General features: G+C 43.5%; 1 protein-coding gene across 1 annotated transcript in view; it reads right to left on the reverse strand.

Moving 5' to 3' along the window:
- Window positions 1-25,596, reverse strand: part of LOC139371355 (suppressor of tumorigenicity 7 protein-like) — a 37,119-nt gene that overhangs the window by 10,620 nt on the left and 903 nt on the right. The window contains exons 2-14 of the mRNA XM_071111703.1: window positions 25,388-25,470; window positions 25,022-25,181; window positions 24,831-24,885; window positions 22,753-22,868; window positions 22,462-22,540; window positions 22,229-22,317; window positions 22,004-22,104; window positions 21,434-21,548; window positions 20,863-20,935; window positions 20,512-20,614; window positions 15,175-15,325; window positions 14,953-15,045; window positions 14,692-14,831 (exon numbers count right to left, since the gene is read on the reverse strand). Of these exons, the coding sequence (XP_070967804.1) occupies window positions 14,692-14,831; window positions 14,953-15,045; window positions 15,175-15,325; window positions 20,512-20,614; window positions 20,863-20,935; window positions 21,434-21,548; window positions 22,004-22,104; window positions 22,229-22,317; window positions 22,462-22,540; window positions 22,753-22,868; window positions 24,831-24,885; window positions 25,022-25,181; window positions 25,388-25,470 (1,358 nt within the window). The remainder of the gene's footprint in view (window positions 1-14,691; window positions 14,832-14,952; window positions 15,046-15,174; window positions 15,326-20,511; window positions 20,615-20,862; window positions 20,936-21,433; window positions 21,549-22,003; window positions 22,105-22,228; window positions 22,318-22,461; window positions 22,541-22,752; window positions 22,869-24,830; window positions 24,886-25,021; window positions 25,182-25,387; window positions 25,471-25,596) is intronic.

Genomic DNA, 25,596 nt, shown 5'->3' on the forward strand with positions numbered 1-25,596 from the left:
TGAATACTTATTGACTAAAAAGACATTTCAGCATTTAATTTATACATTTGTCAAACAAAAAACAAACAAACAAAAAATAATTCCACTTTGCATTAAGGTGTATTGTCAGAAAATATCTCAATATAATTCATTTGAAACTCAGGCTGTAAAACAACTAAATGTGAAAAAAGTCAAGGGGTGAGAATTGTTAAAAATTTAGCAAATGTATAAAGCTTCAAAATAAGAAATACCTTATTTACATAAAAGTATTCAGACCCTTTGCTAAGAGATTTGATATTGAGCTCAGGTGCATCCTGTTTACATTGATCATCCTTGAGATGTTTCTACAACTTGATTGAAGTCCAGCTGTGGTAAATTCAATTGATTGGACATGATTTGGAAAGGCACGCACCTGTCTATATAAAAAACCAAACAAGCAATGAGGTCGAAGGAATTGTATGTAGAGCTCCAAGACAGGATTGTGTTGAAGCACAGATGTGGGGAAGGGTACCAAAACATTTCTGCAGCATTGAAGGTCCCCAAGAACACAGTGTCCTCCATCACTATTAAACTGAAGAATTTTGGAACCACCAAGACTCTTCCTAGAGCGGCCAAACTGAGCAATCGGGGGAGAAGGGCCTTGGTCAGGGAGGAGACCAACCCGATGGTCACTCTGACAGAGCTCCAGAGTTCCTCTGTGGAGATGGGAGAACTGTCAAGAAGGACAACCATCTCTGTAGCACTCCACCAATCAGGCCTTTATGGAACAGTGGCCAGACGGAAGCCACTCCTCATTAAAAGGCACATGACAGCCCACTTGGAAACAAGATTCTCTGGTCTGATGAACCCAAGATTTAACTATTTGACCGGAATGCCAAGCGTCATATCTGGAGGAAACCTGGCACCATCCCTACGGTGAAGCATGGTAGTGGCAGCATCATGCTGTGGGGATGTTTTTCAGTGGCAAGATGAACAGAACAATGTACAGAGAGATCCTTAATGAAACCCTGCTCCAGAGCTCTCAGGACCTGGGGCAAAAGGTTCACCTTCCAACAGGACAATGACACGAAGCACACAGCCAAGACAACGCACGAGTGGCTCCGCCAGAGCCAGGACTTGAACACGATCAAACATCTCTGGAGAGACCTGAAAATAGCTGTGCAGCAACGCTCCTCATCCAACCTGACAGATCTTGAGATAATCTGCAGAGAAAAATGGGAGAAACTCCCCAAATACAGCGATACATACTTATTTTCCACCATAATTTGTAAATAAATTCATTAAAAATCCTACAATGTGATTTTCTGGATTTTTTCTTCTCATTTTGTCTGTCATAGTTGAAGTGTACCTATGATGAAAATTACAGGCCTCTCTCATCTTTTTTTAAGTGGGAGAACTTGCACAATTGGTGGCTGACTTAATACTTTTTTGCCCCACTGTACATATACATTTAAAAAAATATATATATTTTCTATTTATTTCCAGAACATTAACCATGTGTGTTCTCTTGTTTTGTACTGTTCTGTAGTTCCGACCCAATGATTCGTGACAAACTGCAAAAACTGTTCGGATTTAAGTATAACTTTTGTATGACTGACGCCTTTAGTGAGAGGTCTAATGCTTTAATATTTAATCATTTCTGCCCTCTGAATTCATATTCATTATATAAATAGAGCCATGATTGATTTATCAAGACCAGACCCCATGCAATGTCATTCAGTGATATTTATTCCCATAGTAATTCATTATGGATCCATTCATATATTTAAAGTCCCTAAACTCGGCAAGAGTCTATTATCCTGCTGATAGTTGAAATAAACATCTGCATTTGTATCATTATTTTATTAACGAAAGCATTAAGATGTTGATGAAGAAATAGTGTACAGTATATGCTTTACCCGACATTTTGCAGTTGCATGATGTTTGTAGTTAGAAATGTAAAACTTTAGAGTACTTACAACATTGCAAGTGATTTTATTTCCACACCTAGCCCGAGCTATCCTTTTGTAAAGGTTGAAGAGTCTACTGTCCTGCTAAGAGCCCATCATGGAAACCTTGTTTGCACCCATAAGTTTTAGGCCTGCAGTAGGTTATAATAATCCATGCCTTCTGGGAATGTTTAAAAGTCCAGAAGATATGGGTGGAGAAAGAATTTTGGCTGTCAGAAGTACTAAAATCAACTAATGTCAGCCTTTAAATGCTTTATTATCCAAATATTTAAAGTGCGTGTGGGCGACGGAGAGCATGCATTTGACTGTTTTTAATTTTAGGGCTTTCAGGAGGAGCGGAAAATTGCATGTCAATTCATAAACCATATGCCATGTAATCGATACATTGAAAATACCTATATGGCACTGCTGTCAATTTTTTGGTCCTTAAATGAAACTGGTATATATTTTTTATTTATCACAATTTTCTTTAACCAATTTGTGTCTTTAATACAGGGCCGACAGACAAGTTCCTTACTTTATTTTTGCAACCAACTTTCTATGGCTTGTTTAAAAAATAACAATAATTTGGAGATGATTTTGTTTCAAGTGAGCAACTGTAATCTGAATAAAGGTAAAAAGGACATTATTGAACATGGGGTGAGACATTCTTACGAATTTATCAATAAAGCCAGTTTGTTATTTATTTCTGTTTTTAGAGGGAGAGAAACCAAAAGCCCACCGTTGCTATTTTTCGAAAATCGTCAGTCCACATGTCAAGTGAAATAACCCCATTGTATTTACCCAAGTTCTCTCTTAACTTCAGGACCACCGACAGTTTTGTTGTTGTTGACTGATGCAGGACTCTAGTGCCAGAGGAGACTCTCAGACCGAAAACACCTCCATTAATTGCCACAGTTTAGACTACCGATAGATCAGCGTTCTAACTCCCCCTTGTGATAGTGTGGTGCAATGACAGAATGCCACCATTTACCACTAACAGTCACGGCATAAGCTCGTAACTGTTAAAGGAAGAAAAACTGTAGGGCAGCAGTCTCTAAGGTGCAGAGCAGAGTACCGAGTGGTAGCCAGCTAGTAACAGTGACTAAGTTCAGGGCAAGGTACTGGGCAGAGGCCGGGTAGTGGTGACTATTTAACAGTCTGATGGCCTGAGATAGACTGAAAAACAGCTTCTCTCTGTCCCAGCTTTGATGCACCTGTACGGTCTCCTCCTTCTAGATGGTAGTGGGGTGAACAGGACGTGGCCAAAGTGGCAGAGGTCCTTGATGATCTTCTTGGCCTTCCTGTGACACAAGGAGCTGTATATGACCTGGAAGGAAGGCAATGCGCCCCCGGTGATGCGTTGGGCTGACCGCACCACTCCCTCCAGGAGAACCCTATGGTTGCGGATGGTGAAATTAACGTACCAGGCGGTGATACAGCCCAACAGGATCCTCTCAAAGGTGCATCTGTAGAAGTGTGTGAGGGTCTTAGGGGCCAAGGTTGAAGAGGCACTGTTAAGCCTTCTTCACCACTGTCTGTGTGGATGGACCATTTTAGGTTGTCAGTGGTGGGCACGCAGAGGAACTTAAAGATTTTCACCCTTTCCACTGCAGCTCCATTATTGTGGATGGGGGTGTGCTCTCTCTGCTGTCTCCTGAAGTCCAAGATCAGGTATTTCGTTTTGTTGACGTTGAAGTTATTTTCCTGGCACCACTCCACCAGGGCCCTCACCTCCTCCCTGTAGGCTGTCTCGTCATTGTTGGTAATCAGGCCTACCACTGCTGTGTCATCAGCAAACTTGATGAATGAGTTGGAGATGTGCGTGGACACGCAGTCATGGGTGAAAAGGGAGTACAGGAGGGGGCTGAGCATGCACTCGTGTAGGATCAATGTGGCAGAGGTGTTGTTGCCTACCTTCACCAACTGGGGTTGGCCCATAAGGAAGTCCAGGATCCAGTTGCACAGGGCGGGGTTCAGACCCAGGGCCCTGAGCTGAGTGATGAGCTTGAAGGGCACTATGGTGTTGAAGGCTGAGCATTCTTATTTTTTTGTTGTGTATTTTACCCCCCTTTTTCTCCCCAATTTCATGATTTCCAATTACGATCCTGTCTCATCACTACATCTCCCCAACAGGCTCGGCAGAAGCGAAGGTCGAGTCATGCATCCTCCGAAACATGAGCCAACCTAACCGTGCTTCTTAACACTCGCCCGCTTAACCTGGAAGCCAGCCGCAACAATGTGTCGGAGAAAACACCGCTCAACTGACGACCGAAGTCAGCCAGCAAGCACCCGGCCCGCCACAAGGAGTCGCTAGAGCGCAATGAGCCAAGTAAAGCCCCCCCCGGCCAAACCCTCCCCTAACCCGGACGCAACTCAATGGGACTCCTGGTCACAGCCGGTTGTGACACAGCCTGGGATCGAACCTTAACTAGCCTCTCAAAGCACTTCATGATGACAGGAGTAAGTGCTATAGGGCGATGGTAACTGAACTAAATGACTGTCGCTTATCTTGGGTACAGGAACAATGTTAGACATCTTGAAGCAAGTGGGGACAACAGACTGGGATCGTGAAAGATTGAATAGGTCCGTAAACACTCCAGCCAGCTGGTCTGCACATGCTCTGAGGACGCGGCTTGGGAAGGCAGCCTTACGAGGGTTAACATGCATAAATGTCATACTCATGTCGGCCACGGAGAACAAGAACACAGTCCTTGTGAGTGGCGGTGGCCCACGTTGGCGGCGGCCCACGTTGGCAGCTCTGAGTTTTCCTTGAAACGGGCGAAGGTGGTGTTTAGCTTGTCCCTTTATAATCTGTGATTGTCTGAAGTCCCCGCCTCATATGCCTCGTGTCCAGCCTTTGAATTGCGACTCCACTTTGTCCCGGTTGTTGCCCCTCGGATTGCCTTATGGAGGGCATAGCTGGTCTGTTTGTTCACTTCCATGTTCCCAGTCACCTTGCAGTGGTTAAATGGGGTGGTTCGCGTTTCCAGTTTAGCGCAAATATTGCCATCTATCCTAGTTTTTGGGTTCTAATCGTGACAGTGGAAACAACATCCTCTATGCACTTCTTGATGAACTCAGTCACCAATTCTCAAAGGCCTTGAAGCATAGATTACGTTTGCTCAGACCAACGTTGAACAGTCCTTACCACTAGTACTTCCTGTTTAAGTTTCTGGCTGTAGGAGGTGTCATGACATTGGCCTCTTTGGGTATAGCAAGCCCATCCCCCTCTCCCTGCCTCCCCCTTGCCTCCTTCAACTAGGCTGCTGTGGTCAGAGGTCGTAAATTCCTGAGAAGACCTCATGGACAAACAGTTATAGAGAGTAGTTTTTCATGGAGAACAAAGGAAATCCTTCCACCTCACAGAACTTGAGGTATGAACAAATTTCATGTTCCGGAGAAAGTATAAAAGATCGGTGAAGAATCCAGCTACGAACTGGTCCGTTTGTCACAACTTGGGAAGCTCATGGGAGACGGTGTGGCCACATTACCATAACGCTGTTTATATAATAGCCCCAGATATAAGGTTTACATCTAATTGCTGTATAAGATGAATGAGTGAGTATGATACTGTTTACACAATTTTACAATGTGAATTTGGACTGTTTAATGAAGGAAAAAGGGAATTGGATTTGAACTAAATCAGAGGACCACCCCTGAGCCCAGTTAGGGTCAGACATCCTGGGACAGCCCTTTTCTGCCATTCCGAATAAAACCCAACTTTGAGAAATTATGCACGACCGTGACGATAACAGAGATAACAGAATAAAATTATCCCGGGAAGTAATGTGCTCGGCATTTGATGGTGAAATATTCCAGATCGGGAGAACAAAAGGATTTGTGTTCCTGTACGTTACCACAATCACACCATGAGTTATTTCCTCATTGCAATTTTTTATCCTGGCCACATTCTTAACAGTTTGGCCTATCAATCGATCACTGTGGATGGGATTGTCAGGGGAGGAGCAGGATAGAGTTGGTAGGATTTCACACCTATCAATTAATTATTGGGTGGGGGGATTTTCAGGGGAGTAGATTAGTAATCTAGTCATTAAAACCATTTTTCAATATTATTTATTGTGGCAACCCCCCCAAAAGAAAGTGTTATGTTCTCTTAAGCAACAGTGTAGAATTGTAGGTTTCATTATCATTATTAAAATGTTATGGGGGAAGTCCCATTGGTATACGGTATTACCGGCAGCGCATACAAGGGTATGCACTGTTTATTTCCAAACATTTTTACAGATTTTTTTTTACTCACAAAGCAAATTTAAACAGTAAAGATCTTCATCCAGGAGGGGATTGATTGTCTCTACTGTGACCAAGAATCTGGATTTTGCAAGAGAGTCACTTAGCTAGCAAGTTAGCAAAGCAAATGCATAGCTGGAGCCCTGAGCTGGAGATAACTATCTTAGATTTGCCCCAGCTTTAAGGTGCCCCAAACGGTATTGAAAATCATACCGTTGGTATTTCAAAATGTATATGGTATACTGCCCAAGCCTAACATATACACACTACCTAAAGCGACAACACCACACAATATGATAACATAGGCTAGTCTTTATGCCTAGTACAACAATTGGAATGTATAATGTCTATACTTCATGTTAACATGGTTTTTCACATTCAGGTAGACAACATTATAGACTGCAAAGTACTGACTGCAAATTTTCATCTTGAGTGTGGTCTTCACACATTCCTTACTGAAGTGTATTTTGGCAAACTATTTGCTTGCGTTTATAAAAACAAGCCTTTTGGTAAACATTTCAATAGTCACAGGTCTACAGACACGTCAACCCAGACTCAAACAGAACAGGGTGTCATGACCAAATGCATAGCTGGAGCCCTGAGTTGGAGAAAATGTATTTTGCACACCTAAGATAGTTAAGCAAGGGCATAGCACGCACCCCTCAAGCTTTAGGGTGCCCCAAACGGTATTGAAAATCATACTGTCTGTCGGTATTTCAAAATACCCTGGTATGCAGTACATACACGGTATACCGCCCAAGCCTACACACTCAATCCTTAATGAAGTAGAGGACTGTAATGAGGAAATTGTGCAAAATACAGCGAAGACACCACACAATATGATAACATAGGCTACTCTTCATGCCTAGTACAACAACTGGAATGTATAATGTCTATACTTCACATAACATATCAACCCAATTGATCATGGTTTTAAGATATCAGCACAATTGATTATGGTTTTAAGATATCAGCCCAATTGATCATTGTTTTTCACATTCAGGTAAGCGACATTATACAAGACTGCAAAGTTGTGACTACGTTTTCATCTGGAGTGTGGTCTTCATACATTCCATGTTGAAGTGTATTTTGGCCAACTATTTGCTTGTGTTTATAAAAACACGTCTCTTGGTAAACATTTCAATAATCAGAAATCTACAGATACGTCCACCCAGACCCAAACAGAACAGTGTGCAGTGACGAGCAGTCAGATGTTTCAAAGTGTTTAAAGACACTCCATCAGATAAGATTTACAAGGAAACAACTTTCTCTTTCGTCATAACACTCAATCACCTACAGTGCCCAGCAAAAGTATTCATCCCCCTTGACGTTTTTCCTATTTTGTTGCATTACAACCTGTAATTTAAATAGATTTTTATTTCATGTAATGGACATACACAAAATAGCTGAATTTGGTGAAGTCAAATGTAAAAAAATTACTTGTTTCAAAAACATTCTATGAAATAAAAAACTGAAAAGTGGTGTGTGCATATGTATTCACCCCCTTTGCTATGAAGCCCCTAAATAAGATCTGGTGCAACCAATTACCTTCAGAAGTCACATAATTAGTTAAATAAAGTCCACCTGTGTGCGATATAAGTGTCACATGATCTGTCACATGATCTCAGTATCAGCGTCTGCAACACCACTAAGCGAGGGGCACCACCAAGCAATCAGCACCATGAAGAAAAAAGGAGCTCTCCAAACAGGTCAGGGACAAAGTTGTGGACAAGTACAGATCAGGGTTGGGTTATAAAAAAAATATCAAACTTTGAACATCCCACAGAGCACCATTAAATCCATTCTTAAAAAATTGAAAGAATATGGCACCACAACAAACCTGCCAAGATAAGGCCGCCCACCAAAACTCACAGACCAGGCAAGGAGGGCATTAATCAGTGAGGCAACAAAGAGACCAAAGATAACCCTGAAGGAGCTGCAAAGCTCCACAGTGGAGATTGGAGTGTCTGTCCATAGAACCACTTTAAGCCGTACACTCCACAGAGCTGGGCTTTACGGAAGAATGGCCAGAAAAAAATAAGCAAACACATTTGGTGTTCACCAAAAGGCATGTGGGAGATTCCCCAAACATATGGAAGAAGGTACACTCAGATGAGACTAAAATGTAGCTTTTGGCCATCAAGGAAAACGCTATGTCTGGTGCAAACCCAACACCTCTCATCACCCTGAGAACACCATTCACACAGTGAAGCATGGTGGTGGCAGCATCATGCTGTGGGGATGATTTTCATCGGCAGGGACTGGGAAACTGGTCAGAATTGAAAGAATGATGGATGGTGCTAAATACATGGAAATTCTTGAGGGGAACCTTTTTCGGTCTTCCAGAGATTTGAGACTGAGACGAAGGTTCACCTTCCAGCAGGACAATGACTCCAAGCATACTGCTAAAGCAACACTGGAGTGGTTTAAGGGGAAACATTTAAATGTCTTGGAATGGCCTAGTCAAAGCCCAGACCCCAATCCAATTAAGAATCTGTGGTATGACTTAAAGATTGCTGTACACCAGGGGACCCCATCCAACTTGAAGGAGCTGGAGCAGTTTTGCCTTGAAGAATGGGCAAAAATCCCAGTGGCTAGATGTGCCAAGCTTAGAGAGACATACCCCAAGAGACTTGCAGCTGTAATTGCTGCAAAAGATGGCTCTACAAAGTAGTAACTTGGGGGGGGGGGGGGGTAGTTACGCATGCTCAAGTTCTCCGTTTTTGTCTTATTTCTTGTTAGTTTCACAATTTAAAAAAATTGCATCTTCAAAGTGGTAGGCATGTTGTGTAAATCAAATGTCAAATGATACAAATCCCCCAAAAATCTATTTTTAATTCCAGGTTGTAAGGCAACAAAATAGGGAAAATGCCAAGGGGGTGAACACTGTACGTCTGAAAACTGAAAACATCATCCATCCTCCATAAGATGGAGAGAGTTACAAAGCACACATTGAATTAGGCGAGTCTCTACTGACCAACTGCCACCAATGATAGGTAGCCTATTTTTTGACAGTATGATGGTATTTTATGTTTTTTTAAGTAGTGCGTGACCCTACTATGAGTAGTGCGTGACCCTAGGGTGGTAACACATACATTCTAAGTGATTTCAAATGGGTCTTTCTCCATTCTGATTGTTTAATACTGTTGAATTCAATTTCCTGCATTTCCATACATTTTTGCATTTACTGCACTTATTTGAGGTAATTTTCACACTGCCATGTAGGGCTGCACGATATGGGGGAAAAAACTAGGGCTTATTTTTAACCAAAAATTGCAATTTGACTTGCGATTTAGGTCAAAACACTTGAAGGAATCATGGAAATAGAATAATCATTCTAATTCTATAGTTAGAATATAATAGTGGGCACTTTGTATACAGTGTTGTTTGACATGACAATGAATGAAAATGCCAGGGAGGAGTTATTGTGACAGGGTAAGAACCAACGTGATGGTCAGTTTTTCATCTGGGACACTATAATCTTTGGCTGTATTAGCTAGCTACGTTTGCTCTGACTCAGTACATTTATTAGCTAGCTAGCCAGCTAACTAACGATTAGAATTAGCGGCTAACACGATTTAGCTTAGCTAAGAAAAGAGAAACTAGATGTTTGCAGATGTAAGAAACGAAGTGTAATTATAGAACGCTTGTGGATTTATATTAAGCAAATGTCATCAAAATTGTTGCATGTGCTTCATTGACGATGCAGGCTGAACGCAAGTGTCTGGTGGTCAAGCAACAACATATGCGCTCCTTGGGGCGAAGTATGTGAGGAAAGCGGCATGGAGAGATGGAAAGATGGGGGGGATGACTCAAGTTTTTTAATTTAACCTTTATTTAACTAGGCAAGTCAGTTAAGTACATTTTTTTTTTTACAATGACGGCCTACCCTGTCCAAACCCTCCTCTAACCCAGACGATGCTGGGCCAATTGTGCGCTGCCCTATGGGACTCCTTATTACGGCCGGTTGTGATTCAGCCTGGAATCGAACCAGTGTCTGTAGTGATGCCTCTAGCACTGAGATGCAGTGCCTTAGGGCTCCCGAGTGGCGCAGCGGTCTAAGTTGTAGCAGTGTAAACAATAAAAATGGATGTTACACACGGAATATCACATTTAACAAATCAAACATTCAAATAGTTATAGAAGGTAAAGTAAAAACCCAAACCGGTCCATGCATCAATACCGGTATATAGTAAAATACGGTTATAATATGGCTAACATGTAGTGTGACTAGGAGTAGATTACAGCTGTCATGTAGTGGGAATAGGAGTGAATAAGAGGAAGCCAGGGGGGCGGTTAACCTCAGAGAATGGTGGGGGCCTGGCCGTTCTTCCCTCCAGCCTCTGAGGCTTTCATGTAGTGCCTCTCTCTATCTGGCCCTTACACAAACCAGGCTCTCCACCGGGCTGTAAAAACCAGGATCTTCGCCGTGATGTAAAAACCAGGCTCTCCACTATCTAGAGGTAGCCTTTCCCATAACAAAAGTCTGAGCATGAGACGGTCTCTGAGGGCTTGCTTTTACCCAGGCTAATAGCCCGGCTGTGTAAGGTGAGAGCTAATAAACAGGGCCACTGTAAACAGAGGATTAGCCTAGTGTGAGAGAGGGCCTAGCCAAACAAGCTAAAAACAGAAACACAGAGTCTGCCACACGTGTCTTATGAAAACATAAGAAATGGGACTAAATCACATACATCAAAACATGTTGATCTCATGTTTCATGAGCTGAAGAAAAATATCCCATAAATGTTCCATACCTACAAAAAACATATTTCTCTCCAATTTTGTGCACAAATTTGTTTACATACCTGTTAGTGAGCATTTCTCTTTTGCCAAGACAATCCATCCACCTGACAGGTGTGGTATATTAAGTGCACCTTGTGCTGGGGACAATAAAAGGCCACTAAAATGTGCAGTTTTGCCCCACAACATAATGCCACAGATGTCTCAAGCTGAGGGAGCGCAATTGGCATGTTGACTGGAATGGAATGTCCACCAGAGATGTTGCCAGAGAATTTAATGTTCTTCATTTCTCTACCATAAGCCACCCTCCAACATCGTTTTAGAGAATTTGGCAGTACGTCCAACCGGCCTCACAACCGCAGACCACGTGTAACCACGCCAGCCCAGGACCTCCACTCCGACTTCTTCACCTGCGGGATCATCTGAGACCAGTTATCCGGACAGCTGATGAGGAGAATTTCTGCCTGTAATAAAGCCCATTTGTGGGGCTAAAACTCATTCTGTTTGGCATGGCCTGGCTCCCCAGTGAGTGGACTTTGCCGTCTCGGGCCCACCCATGGCTGCGCCCCTGCCCAGTCATGCGAAATCCATAGACTAAGGCCTAATGAATTTATTTAAATTGACTGATTTCTTTATATGAACTGTAACTCAGTAAAATCATTGAAATTGTTGCATGTTGCATTTATATTTTTGTTCAGTGTATTTCCAGCAACCAACCTAGTCATGAATTTTGTAAAGTTCTGCCTACAGCCTAGTATGAAATGTAGTCGTAATGTTGAGACGGCATTGGCACGCACTAACTACGCTCTTAATTAAGCTCTTGATGGTTGCTAGGCAGCGCCCGTTACTACTATCCTCTTGCCAGTTCTAAACTTTGCGAGGTATGTCACTTCACCCGTCTCTTCACATAGTCCACCAGAGGCACTGTTTTCTTAACCACAACTGGATGGATCCATAAAGAATTACTGGGGGAATAAATATCACTGGTTGACGTAAATGTTGGAATAAAGTAGGCGAATGCAAGTGGAAGGAATGAAGAAGGCGAATGCAAGTAGAAGGCAAATTGTTGCGTATTGAATCTCCCAAAGTCATCCACATGTTATAATACATTTGAAATAATAGCCTGCCAGTGTGTTCACTATTTCAGCACCATTTCCTGCTGCTTTTAGACAAGCGTGGAGAGTCATCTTGATAAATCAATCGATGTCAGATTTGTATTTTTACTGAATCTCTGTTTGGATATAGGTTAGGCTACAATTAGGCTGTGGAAATGTCGAGTTGGCTCATTCATTAGCACTGATCAGAACATTTTGTCAGCATGTTATGTAGTTTAACAAGTGGATCGTTTTTCACTTCACTCACAGCCGCTTAGTAGCCTAGGCCTACACGCAACCAAAAGCCTGTACTTGTCTTAATCAATGGGATTTTTATTCTCATCGATTCTCCATCTGTATATTTGGTTAATTTTCTGGCTGGCAAACAATTGGAGGTGGTAGTTCATATATACGTTTACTCATCTATCGCTGATCAGAACCATTTAGCATGCAATAATGTAGTCTTAATCAAGTGTAGGCCTATTATTATGCTCCATCTCATAAAGGCAACTCCAAAAGCCCGCAGAGGTTGTGGAATACAAACACGACTCAAATGCTTTTGAAAATATAGATTGCCATCATGATATTCTCAATGTAAGACCCTACGCCTGCTCCCTAACAAAGTGAATGCGAGGGTAGGAAACAGATGAAACGTGGATAAAAAGCATGGGCTTGTTTCAAAATATCACCTTTTTATATGACAGCGGTTCCAAATGTTGCCGTGACACAAAAGTTGTGTGGGACAAATATGACTTGTATTTGATTCTGTTATATTTCCTTACATTCTTAACCCATTATAAAATATGTGTTTTGACTGTGATCAGGGTGGCCTAAGTGTGTCTTGTCTGTTTAATGAACAAAATCACTATTGATTTCCTGTGCAGCCATGTAGCCTATAGGCTGCACAGACCAGTAACATCATTTAACAAAAACTGTGCCATTCTATTCTTTTGAAAAATATATTTTAGTCTAATAATGTTTCTTAAAACCTGCCTAAAACACATTAATAAATGGATTTCTTTGTAATGGTGTATATTCAATGGATTTATTCAAATATATGTCCACCCACATTGGCACACTCCTAAACTTGCCGGCACAAACAAGGTACATATAAAAGGCTTGTCCCGGAAAGAATGTGGTCAAAATGGGACTGTATGAATTTGTCTTAAAAAAAACATTGGCAGATTTTTATTATTTTGGCAACATACCGTTAAGTCTGTCTGTCAAGGGTATAGAGTATATGTTGTATTGTGTTATCAGCTGCTTACACACTCTTTCGGCCACCATATATGGCCATAACTTCAAGGAAAAGGGGCTTGGTGAATTTGTCTATGGGGGCAATTGGACTGCAGTTTTCTTTGCTTTTGATGTTTAACTGGCATTGTGCCCTAAGAAATTGAGCCTGGGCTGGCCTGGGAACAGCCCTTTGAAAATTACTGAGTGGAGGTGTTAGCCTGTTGTCGTAGTGACAGGCACTCTATCATCCTGAAGCTGACCCTCCTGACAGGGTGTGGCTCTGTGGAAAACTGGCATCATCAAAGCAAGCTACATCCTCAGGTCTGATATACTATCCAAGTACAGTGCTGTTGAACAGAGGTGTCGTTCGCCTGTTCTGAACCAACGTTTCCGTCTTTCCCACGGGACTTGGAACTGGCAATGCAAGACGAGCCAGTTAAAACTGTTACTATCCTAGATCTGAACTAGTACCCAGAGTGGCCCTCCTAGCTGTTGGTTCTTGGATGGTCTTCTGCTATGCAATACAGTGAACTGAACTACTAACTACCTGGCTGGGACAGAGCTTAGATGGAGATGCTGTGACATTCATGGAATTTTGGAGGACAGTTATTTGTCAGTCAAATGACCGCAGGTCACCGTTATAATTGTCAGTTTGTTATTTAATACGCACATTCTTCCCCCCACCTCCGCTCTTGACTGCAGGGAGGGGACGTTGCCTAGGAAACCAAAGACTTGACAACACCTTGCTTGCTTCAGCAAGGAGCAACACATTTTCATCACGTTGTAAAGTGTCCATGTTACCGCGGAAATGGACTCAACCGCACAAATTTCCGGCCATCCCATCGTCAGTCAGATGCTCGTTCCAGTTTATTTTTTTCATACCTGTTATGACGGTTATTTTATTTTCATCCATAATTGTCGGACACACAATTATACAGTAATTGTGCCATCCCTATTCTGCGCCAAGTCATACAGTACTCTTGAAATCTACAAAAGGATATGGTTAGGCCTCATTTCATTCTCAAACCTTGGAGACAAAACAGACCCATGAAATAAGATATTAAATCATACACGATTTTGGCTGGATTGCTTAACTACGGTGCACAACAAGTTGTTGGAGAGCAGCAGTTGAGGTGTAGGGAGTGAATGTGCAGTGAAACAAACCGGCGCCTCGACCTCCAGACCCAGGCATCCCATGAGCCTCGTTGTTGACAGAGACGAGAGGCAGCGACTACACCAGAGGTCAACCGGGTCAGAGTACATAATAACATGCATACAACCAACGGTGTTTTGCTGGATTGCTGATGCTATGTGTATTTGGTAATGAGAGGCACTGAAGCCATGCATACACATCTCAATAATTGAATTGTTCCCATTAAAACTCTAACTTCTAATTTAAAACAGATCCAGGCCAATATCAAACAATTATTCTAGGATCAGTGGAAGAGAAGTGCAGGACTTACTGCTTTGACAAAGACACCCATGAGCTCAGGGAACTGGTGTGTGAGCATGGCCAGCATGGCAGTGAAGGAGCAAAGGCCTGCTGTGAAGAGGATGAAGAAGGGAAGCTCTTTCTTCGGGTACACAGACACCTCATGGAAGGCTGCAGAAGAGAAGGAGAGTGAGAGAGGTGGGGTGGGGGTTGAGAGGCACATATCATGAGTGGACAGCAGAATTGACCATTGCATTGAGTATACTGTATAGTAGTGACTTGTCCTACTTACTCGGCAGCAGTTCCCGATCTGCTGTTTCTGTGCACCCAGGGTAGGGGTAAAACAGGTGACCCTTCTCTAGAGGGTAGGGAATTATCCGAAAAGCTGCAGGTGAGAAATTCAGAAAAAAAAACACATCAATGACTTTTAATGCGAGTGCATAATCCTTTAACTAAATCAACCAATTAACCCACTAATTCATCAATCAATCAATGTCCTACACCCAGTACGTACTGCCTTCCCAGGTGCAGTGCAGCAGGTTTAAGGCTCCCTCGGCCCTCTTCCAATGCTGCAGGTGAAAAAAGGCGTAGGCCACCGCCTCGCTGTCCCCCCTCTTCAGGATGTGTTCTGGAGGCAGGATCAGACTCTTCATCTCTAATAAATACTAGACAGAGGGAGACAGGATCAGACTCTTCATCTCTAATAAATACTAGACAAGAGGGAGACAGGATCAGACTCTTCATCTCTAATAAATACTAGACAGAGGGAGACAGGATCAGACTCTTCATCTCTAATAAATACTACAGTCAGAGGGAGACAGGATCAGACTCTTCATCTCTAATAAATACTAGACAGAGAGAGACAGGATCAGACTCTTCATCTCTAATAAATACTACAGTCAGAGGGAGACAGGATCAGACTCTTCATCTCTAATAAATACTAGACAGAGGGAGACAGGATCAGACTCTTCATCTCTAATAAATACTAGACAAGAGGGAGACAGGATCAGACTCTTCATCTCTAATAAATACTAGACAGAGGGAGACAGGATCAGACTCTTCATCTCTAATAAATACTACAGTCAGAGGGAGACAGGATCAGACTCTTCATCTCTAATAAATACTAGACAGAGAGAGACAGGATCAGACTCTTCATCTCTAATAAATACTACAGTCAGAGGGAGACAGGATCAGACTCTTCATCTCTAATAAATACTAGACAGAGGGAGACAGGATCAGACTCTTCATCTCTAATAAATACTATAGTCAGAGGGAGACAGGATCAGACTCTTCATCTCTAATAAATACTAGACAGAGGGAGACAGGATCAGACTCTTCATCTCTAATAAATACTAGACAGAGGGAGACAGGATCAGACTCTTCATCTCTAATAAATACTAGACAAGAGGGAGACAGGATCAGACTCTTCATCTCTAATAAATACTAGACAGAGGGAGACAGGATCAGACTCTTCATCTCTAATAAATACTACAGTCAGAGGGAGACAGGATCAGACTCTTCATCTCTAATAAATACTAGACAGAGAGAGACAGGATCAGACTCTTCATCTCAAATAAATACTACAGTCAGAGGGAGACAGGATCAGACTCTCATCTCTAATAAATACTACAGTCAAAGGGGGAGACAGGATCAGACTATTCCTCTCTAATAAATACTAGACAGAGGGAGACAGGATCAGGCTCTTCATCTCTAATAAATACTAGACAGAGGGAGACAGGATCAGACTATTAATCTCTAATAAGTACTAGACAGAGGTAGACGGGATCAGAATATTAATCTCTAATAAATACTAGACAGTGAGGGAGACAGGAAAGTAACACGATTAGACAACATTATAGTCAAAGGCATTTACATCATAGTTATTTAGCAGACACAGTGTGTGTGTGTGTGTGTGTGTGTGTATGGCGGTGTGGCTGTGGCGTTAATCCCCTCTGAACTGGTCCCCTGGGCTGTGGAGGCCGCGGGGGCCATTGGCGTTGGGCCTGCTGGATTCCCAGGCCGCCTGCTTCACAGGACTATGAGTCTCAGTCTGACACTTTGGGAAGGTTACCATAAAGCTAATCCTGTCTAATCCTCCCCATGGTCACAAACTCAGCCAACCAGCCAGCCCAGTGCAGAGCAGCCCAGTGCAGAGCCGCCCTGGGGCGCACCCACAAGCCCCAACCCTCTGCTCTTCTCTCAGGGACAGTTAGGTGGTGGTAGCTAGCTGGCTACAGTGTGGATGTGGTGGTGATGGGTATGCTTGGATAAGTGTTCCTACGTGTTCTGCTGTTGTGTTTTATTTGACTGCCAAGTCGTGCGACTTTCATGTCCTCTCCAAAGTTGAGACTTTAACGTGGGTCAGCACTTACTGCAAAAAGGTGCTGGTCATTCTCTATACTGTTGCAAGCAGCACCGTTACCCAGGTATCCAGGTATCAGGTATCCCAGAGTTTAATAAGAGGGTAGAGGTGATGTTTACCAAAGCATTTGACTGGCAGCTGTCCTGCCTGGTATGTCCTGGCATAAGGGTGGGTAACACCCCCCCAGCCCATCCCCAGTCGCCTATTTGATGAAGAGATTGCGTTTCATTGACACTCCCCTTTTATCTTGGAACACTGATGAACTGGAGTTTAACTCATAAGCCTCCCTCAGATCTTCGGCATTTAGCACAATGGAACACTTCGACAATAATGACATCATCTAGCCATCGTCTCATTGGCTCACGGTGCTGGTGAGGATACAGATGACCTCTGAGGCCATCTACCATGTTAGGTCACCCTCAGGCATCTGTGGACGGTACTGGACAGATCCCGAGTAGGAGAATGATATTGACCATAGACACTGATCTTAGGTCAGTTTTGAATGGTTCCATCTGATGATAAAGGTCTGGTGAAGGGATGCTGACCCTAGATCTGTGCTAAGGCTTCTTCCTACTAGTCAGTCTATAACTACTACTCTCGGTCTCAGGTGTTGCGTCACACCTGCTACTACCTATGTGAAGCCTCCATCCCCCTGAATCCTACCAGGCACAAAGAAGCACACTCCAAAGGCGTGAGGAATTGTTACCACAGGAGTGTGATACATTTAAAACACATTCAGGTGTCCTTAACACATGACCAGCAGGCTGCCCTCAGTCCGGTTGCTCAACCTTTCTACCGTGCCTTGGAGTAGGGGGTAGAGAGTGCATGAGAGAGAGGGAAAAAGAAAGGGGGGGAGAGACTGATTGGGACAGACAGGCTAAAGGGTAGAGGTGGAGCAAGCATGGCGGTTGAGCACTGAAACAGCTGGGTGTGTGGAGCATTTAGTGCCGTCTGTTCATGTGATGTAGCGTGATGTCCATATATTATCCCTTCAGGCCTGCTGTGATGCTGGCCCTAACACTCCCCACGCCTAAACCAGAATACACAGAAATCTTGCCTTCATTACACTGCCCTTCCCAGGCTGCCTGGTGAGCTGGCTGGCTGGGGGGTTGGCTGGCTGGCTGGCTGGCTGGTGGGGGGTTAGCTGGCTGCTGAGGGGTCAAGTTGCCAAGGCCAAGAAAGGAATTGGGGTGGATGGGGAGAGGGGGTCTTACTCGTTGATTGAAGGGGAGAATGTGGGGAAGCTGCTGGGAATGGAAGCCCACCCACAACAGAGCCAGATCAGCTCGCTCCAGTCCAGTGAACCACTGGTATCTGTGTGTGAACACTGGCTTCTGGGCAGAAAACAGCCCACGCCAGGCATGCCTCAGGCTCTACGGCTACAGGTGCACTCACTGACCATTTAGACAGACATAGACAGCGCTCCCCTGCGAAAGAGATACAGAAGATCTCAATGGGACTCAACTTGATAAATAAAGGGGCCTCCCGGGTGGCGCAGTGGTTAAGGGCGCTGTACTGCAGGGAGTTGTGCCATCAGAGTCCCTGGGTTCGCGCCCAGGCTCTGTCGTAACCGGCCGTGACCGGGAGGTCCGTGGGGCACGCCTAGCGTCGTCCGGGTTAGGGAGGGATTGGTCGGTAGGGATCTCCTTGTCTCATCGCGCACCAGCGACTCCTGTGGCGGGCCGGGCGCAGTGCGCGCTAGCCAAGGTTGCCGGGTGCACGGTGTAGCCTCCGACACATTGGTGCGGTTGGCTTGCGGGTTGGATGCGCGCTGTGTTAAGAAGCAGTACGGCTGGTTGGGTTGTGTATCGGAGGACGCATGACATTCAGCCTTCGTCTCTCCCGAGCCCGTACGGGAGTTGTAGCAATGAGACAAGATAGTAGCTACTACAACAATTGGATACCACGAAATTGGGGAGAAAAAGGGGTACAATTAAAAAAATTGATAAATACAGGTCTGACACAAATAAATGGAAATATTCCCACTAACTGCTAAATTTCAGTCAACAACAGCCAAAGGCTTTCACTATAAGAACATTAGGTGATGACCAATGAGGTGAGTTGACACGGTGAGGCCACAGAACATGCTTCACTCCCGAGAACACTCCGACCGACAACCGGTCGTCACATCAACAGCGCTGCATGTCAGCGGCCATTTTGACAGCACTCAGCTGGGTTGTCTCAGACTCAGAGCTCAGCCGGTCTGTCTGTCTGCCTGTCTATTATGAGACGTGAAGCCCATGTGAAAGACTGAGGGAGAGGACAGAGAGATTGACAGATAGGAGAGACTAATCTCTTCTACCTCAACGGTCTAGGGTATCACCAGTTGAAAGCAGAGGTACTGTAGATGTGAACTATCTCTGGGATCACTACTTTATAGTCTGACCCTCCCTGTGTGTATGTCAACGCCATAGCGGGGGGGGCAGCAGTGCCCCTGGGGGCGGGTGACACTCAGGATGAGGGACCTGTCATCAAAGCCTGGATCAAAGAGCTGAGTTTCCCCCTCTCTGCCTGTGACTACCACACATTGCGGCTCACACACACACACACACACACACACACACACACACACACACACACACACACACAGACTACATTTTGCTGTAGGGGGTACTGCTACCTGTGTGTGTGTGCATATGAGTGAGTGTGAGAGAGAGTGTGTTTTAGTATGGGGCATCCAAGCCTAATCCCTGTGGGAAGAGATGTGCAGGAATTGTTTCTGTCCGTCTACTGCCTACCGTCTACTGTCTACTGCAGATACATCAGAAAGGCAGGGGCCCCTTGTTGTCGCCCAGAGCCCAGACAGACGTATGATCAGGGAGGGTGCACTTCCTGTTCAGTAGGTAGAAAACGTTCTGAAACTGGGGATGTACTACCTGACCTTGTGCAATAATAACACAGATTTGTATTTTCCATTGCAAAAGATTTTGCTACAATGTGCCGTACTGAACACGACCCAGATCTCACTATGAACTCTTTATAGTCCACTGATAGATAGCCATGACAAAGGAATAATAATTAGACTAATAGTGTCTCTTTTAGTAAAATCCACTAAGTGTATGGTACCATGTTCTTCTGTGCAGCAGAGAGAGAGCGTAGAAGTGGCTCACAGGTCCAGTCCTGACAACAGCAGCTAAGTTTACTATGCAGTGCAATATTGACACCCGCTGGCTAACATAGGTCATTACAGGTAATACAGTAGAGCAAAGTCAGCTCTGCAGTTATCACTCAAGAGGAGTATGGCGTACAGAGACAACTAAATAGCTATCACCTGTGTAAAATATGAGACTTTGCTCAAATAAAGCGAACTGTATATACAGACAATGTCGTATATCAGTCGTGTTAACCCCACCATTGGTTCAGATCAGGAGTTAGATAGGATACGCTAAGATGATCCTAGATCTGTACATTTCTCCCCACTAATGGTTAAGGTTAGGATTTGGATTGGGTAAACTGATACTAGATCTGTGACTGAGGGTCTGGACTGACCTTTGGCACATGTGGGTTAAACTCCACGGCTCTGTGTATAGCCTCCACAGCGTTCATCTCTGCAGTGCTCAGGCCCCGCCGGGATGCTGCCTCAGGAGAAAACCTGGAAGATAAGAGAAAGAGAGAGAGAAGACACACCCATGGTAAGACACAGGAGTCAGGACAGCTTTAAGTAGGAGATGTCATGCACTTCAGTCACAAATAGGGGGTTTGATGTCCCACAAACAAGTCTTAAAGATTAGTCTGACCTATAAAGACAGATGCATCCATGTCAAGTATAGATCATACTGTTTGTTTATATCTTAAAAATGTTACATTAAATCACAGTTCTGTCTTTCCACAGGGACATACTTCTCTGATACAGCCCGTGCTTTCAGCAGTGCAGATGTGTAGCATATAGTGGCTGACTTTGGCAAGCTGATATCTACAACGAGAACACATGACGGTTATTTCACTTAAAACTCAAACGAGGAGTCTGGAAATCATGAGTATCAAAATCAAATTTGTCACATGGGCCGAATACAGCAGGTGTTGACCTTAACGTGAAATACTTACAAGCCCTTAAACAACAATGCAGTTAAGAAATTAAGAGTTAAGAAAATATTTACTACATAAATTACAGTAAAAAAAAAAACTAAAAAAAACAATAACGAGACTATATTCAGGTACCGAGTCAATGTGCGGGGATACAGGTTAGCGGAGGTCATTAGTACATGTAGGTAGGGGTAAAGTGACAAAGGACTGGTTCAAAGTTGTAGTAGTTAGTTGGCTTGAATCCTGTTTTGCTGATGTGGTCCTGCGTGGCTCAGTTGGTAGCATGATGCTTTCAACGCCACGATCATTGTTTTGATTCCCACTGCCGGCCAAAGACTCACTACTGTCGCCTTGGATAAAAGCATCTGCTACATGGCACATATCTTACCGTCGTATTTGGCGAGGACTGCTTGTACATCAGCGTAGGCCTGCAGCTCCAGTAGTGCCTCCAGGAGGTTTTCATGTATATTCAACATTCCCAACAGTGGGAATTCTTTCATTAACTGTGAGAAGTAAGGAACAGTGAGTGAATGAAGGAATCATAAAAATGGCAGGACTAACCAGTATTAAAGGAGCATAGAAGAGAACTAAAGACAGGACTACACATATCAGGGCTACGTTCAGTAGTCAAACGTTCATGAACGTTGCAGAGCCATCATGATTCCTTGTCATTCTACATGTCAGAGGCATGTTTGTTCTACATAGCATATTTATATCCAAAGGTTCCAAAACGTTGCGTCCTGCTGAGTGCGCCCCAGGGCCTCCAGTTCAACAATACTTATGATTGTTCTTCTATTCTCTAAACAGCGACTGGTTCAGACCTGGGACAACATGTGTGTGAACACTCCCTCTAGCCAATCAATGACATCAGCTACTAGGGAGCAAAGAAAAGCAGCCATAATGCAGAATTCAAGGCCCTGATTTGAACACCCCTGATTAAGGAAATGGCAACACTCACATCTCTCATCATTTTCACTGCCTCCTTGATGCGTCCCAGCTTGCGTGCACACATGGCCAGTCTGCGTTTGATGTACACCAGCAAGTTGATGTCTTTGCCAGCTATGGAAGAGAGGAAAATTAATACATTTAATTATAACAATCGCAACCCTGACTAATGCTTTTAAACTAAGGGTCAGAGGCCTGAGGCTTGTGACGGGGTCCTGTACTCTCTGTTCTCTCTTACCACTCCGCAGGGCTTGTTTAAACAGCCTCTCAGCCTCTGTGATGGTGGTGGCTTCCTCCTCTGCCAGTAGCACATAGGCAGCAGCACACCTAAAAACCACAGGGAAGACATTTGCTATGCAATCTAGTTCATAAGAATATACATACTTGTTTTACTGAATGAGAAACTTAATTTGGGATTTTCCTGAATGAGCATGCAGTCTTTTAAACATAAACTGTTACGGTGGAACTCACTCGTGGTTCATCTCTATGGCCTGGTAAGCTGCTCTTATCCTGGCTTGGGGATTCCTCTCCCTCCAGGCCTTCTGCATCACTGTTACAGGCCAGAACCAGACAACAAATACTGAACTGAATGCATTACAAAGAGACGGATCCAGAAAAATATCAACACAGGAGTAGGAATGAGGCCGATGAGGACCAAAGCAGTCTTTCAAAAGGAATTAAAGTGTTCTATTCCTTCGCAGACATTTACACTTTGGCTAACACTTTTCAATGATATGCTGATTAAAAAGTTTGGATTCTAACCAGTATCTTCAGCCTTGATTTGCTGAGTGTCACCAGTGAAGAACGTCTGGTGGTCTTGAGCAGACAGGTTCATATCGTAGTACGTCAAAGGCTCCTTTCCAGTCACCCAGGTGTACCTTTAGAGGGGTATAGTACAACAGGAAGACAGTGTTAGGCTGAAGTACAACACAGTATTAGGCTGAAGTACAACATGAACATGGAAAGTGTTAGGCTGAAGTACAACACGTAGACAGTGTTAGGCTAAAGTACAACACGAAGACAGTGTTAGGCTAAAGTACAGCATGAAGACAGTATTAGGCTAAAGTACAACATGAAGACAGTGTTAGGCTAAAGTACAACATGAAGACAGTATTAGGCTGAAGTACAACATGGACATGGACAGTGTTAGGCTGAAGTACAACACGAAGACAGTGTTAGGCTAAAGTACAACATGAAGACAGTGTTAGGCTAAAGTACAACATGAACATGGACAGTGTTAGGCTAAAGTACAACATGAAGACAGTGTTAGGCTGAAGTACAACATGGACATGGACAGTGTTAGGCTGAAGTACAACACGAAGACAATGTTAGGCTAAAGTACAACACAAAGACAGTGTAAGGCTAAAGTACAACATGAAGACAGTGTTAGGCTAAAGTACAACATGAAGACAGTGTTAGGCTGAAGTACAACATGGACATGGACAGTGTTAGGCTAAAGTACAACATGAAGACAGTATTAGGCTGAAGTACAACATGAAGACAGTATTAGGCTAAAGTACAACATGAAGACAGTATTAGGCTAAAGTACAACATGAAGACAGTGTTAGGCTGAAGTACAACATGGACATGGACAGTGTTAGGCTGAAGTACAACACGAAGACAATGTTAGGCTAAAGTACAACACAAAGACAGTGTAAGGCTAAAGTACAACATGAAGACAGTGTTAGGCTAAAGTACAACATGAAGACAGTGTTAGGCTGAAGTACAACATGGACATGGACAGTGTTAGGCTAAAGTACAACATGAAGACAGTATTAGGCTGAAGTACAACATGAAGACAGTATTAGGCTAAAGTACAACATGAAGACAGTATTAGGCTAAAGTACAACATGAAGACAGTGTTAGGCTGAAGTACAACATGGACATGGACAGTGTTAGGCTAAAGTACAACATGAAGACAGTGTTAGGCTGAAGTACAACATGGACATGGACAGTGTTAGGCTAAAGTACAACATGAAGACAGTGTTAGGCTGAAGTACAACATGGACATGGACAGTGTTAGGCTGAAGTACAACACGAAGACAATGTTAGGCTAAAGTACAACACGAAGACAGTGTAAGGCTAAAGTACAACATGAAGACAGTGTTAGGCTAAAGTACAACATGAAGACAGTGTTAGGCTGAAGTACAACATGGACATGGACAGTGTTAGGCTGAAGTACAACATGAAGACAGTATTAGGCTGAAGTACAACATGAAGACAGTATTAGGCTGAAGTACAACATGGACAGTGTTAGGCTGAAGTACAACATGGACATGGACAGTGTTAGGCTGAAGTACAACATGAAGACAATGTTAGGCTAAAGTACAACACGAAGACAGTGTTAGGCTGAAGTACAACACGAAGACAGTGTTAGGCTAAAGTACAACACGAAGACAGTGTAAGGCTAAAGTACAACATGAAGACAGTGTTAGGCTAAAGTACAACATGAAGACAGTATTAGGCTGAAGTACAACATGAAGACAGTGTTAGGCTGAAGTACAACATGGACATGGACAGTGTTAGGCTGAAGTACAACATGAAGACAATGTTAGGCTAAAGTACAACACGAAGACAGTGTTAGGCTGAAGTACAACACGAAGACAGTGTTAGGCTAAAGTACAACACGAAGACAGTGTAAGGCTAAAGTACAACATGAAGACAGTGTTAGGCTAAAGTACAACATGAAGACAGTATTAGGCTGAAGTACAACATGAAGACAGTGTTAGGCTGAAGTACAACATGGACATGGACAGTGTTAGGCTGAAGTACAACATGAAGACAGTATTAGGCTGAAGTACAACATGAAGACAGTGACATTCTGTGGGGTCTCACCCTACCTGCTGTATTCTGCTCCTCTGAATAGATTTAATGGATTCCTCCAAACTTTACACTCTGCAAAAGACAGTGTCATTGTATCATTACTTTGTTACATTGATGGCCTTGCAAACCTGAATCACATATTTAACCCACGGCCATTCTAGTTTTCTGTTGCAAAATGGGGAAACATTTTAGTTGGTGAAATGTTTACCTGAGACACTGGGTCTGGGCTCAGCCTCTCCGTTGACTGAGGAGAACAGGCCAGTGGTTGAGCTGCTCTCCACCCCACCTAGGAGGGGTCGCAGATGGCTAACAGACACCTGCTCGATGAATGAGGTTCCATACTTACGGAAGTACCACCACTCAAATATCTGGGGGCAGGGGATTGGGACAGTCATACAGAGAGCAATGTACCGGTACACAAATCTTCTAAACAATTAATTTTATTATCATATAATTATTGTGCACTAACTGTACAATGAATATATGCTACTTTTGGTGTTGGTATTTGAAATCCACATTTCCAAATGTAGTGTCTACAATCAAACTACAAATAACTGTGATCATTACAACTCACCAAGATTAGGCCAGAGATGAGAGAGGATGTTCCAGTGAGTGCCACATAGAATTTAGGGGTCAGTGTATTCAAGAACACAGATGCTGAAACAACAATGAACGCTGTGTTAGCTCAAACACATCGCACAAAAAATGAATGACACTTGCCTAACAGAGATTCAGACTGTCAACTCTGAAGGTAGCTAGTAGCTTGCTGATCATGCAGAGCCC

Source organism: Oncorhynchus clarkii, chromosome 17, assembly GCF_045791955.1.
Source record: "Oncorhynchus clarkii lewisi isolate Uvic-CL-2024 chromosome 17, UVic_Ocla_1.0, whole genome shotgun sequence".
In the NCBI taxonomy this organism is placed as follows: Eukaryota; Metazoa; Chordata; class Actinopteri; order Salmoniformes; family Salmonidae; genus Oncorhynchus; species Oncorhynchus clarkii.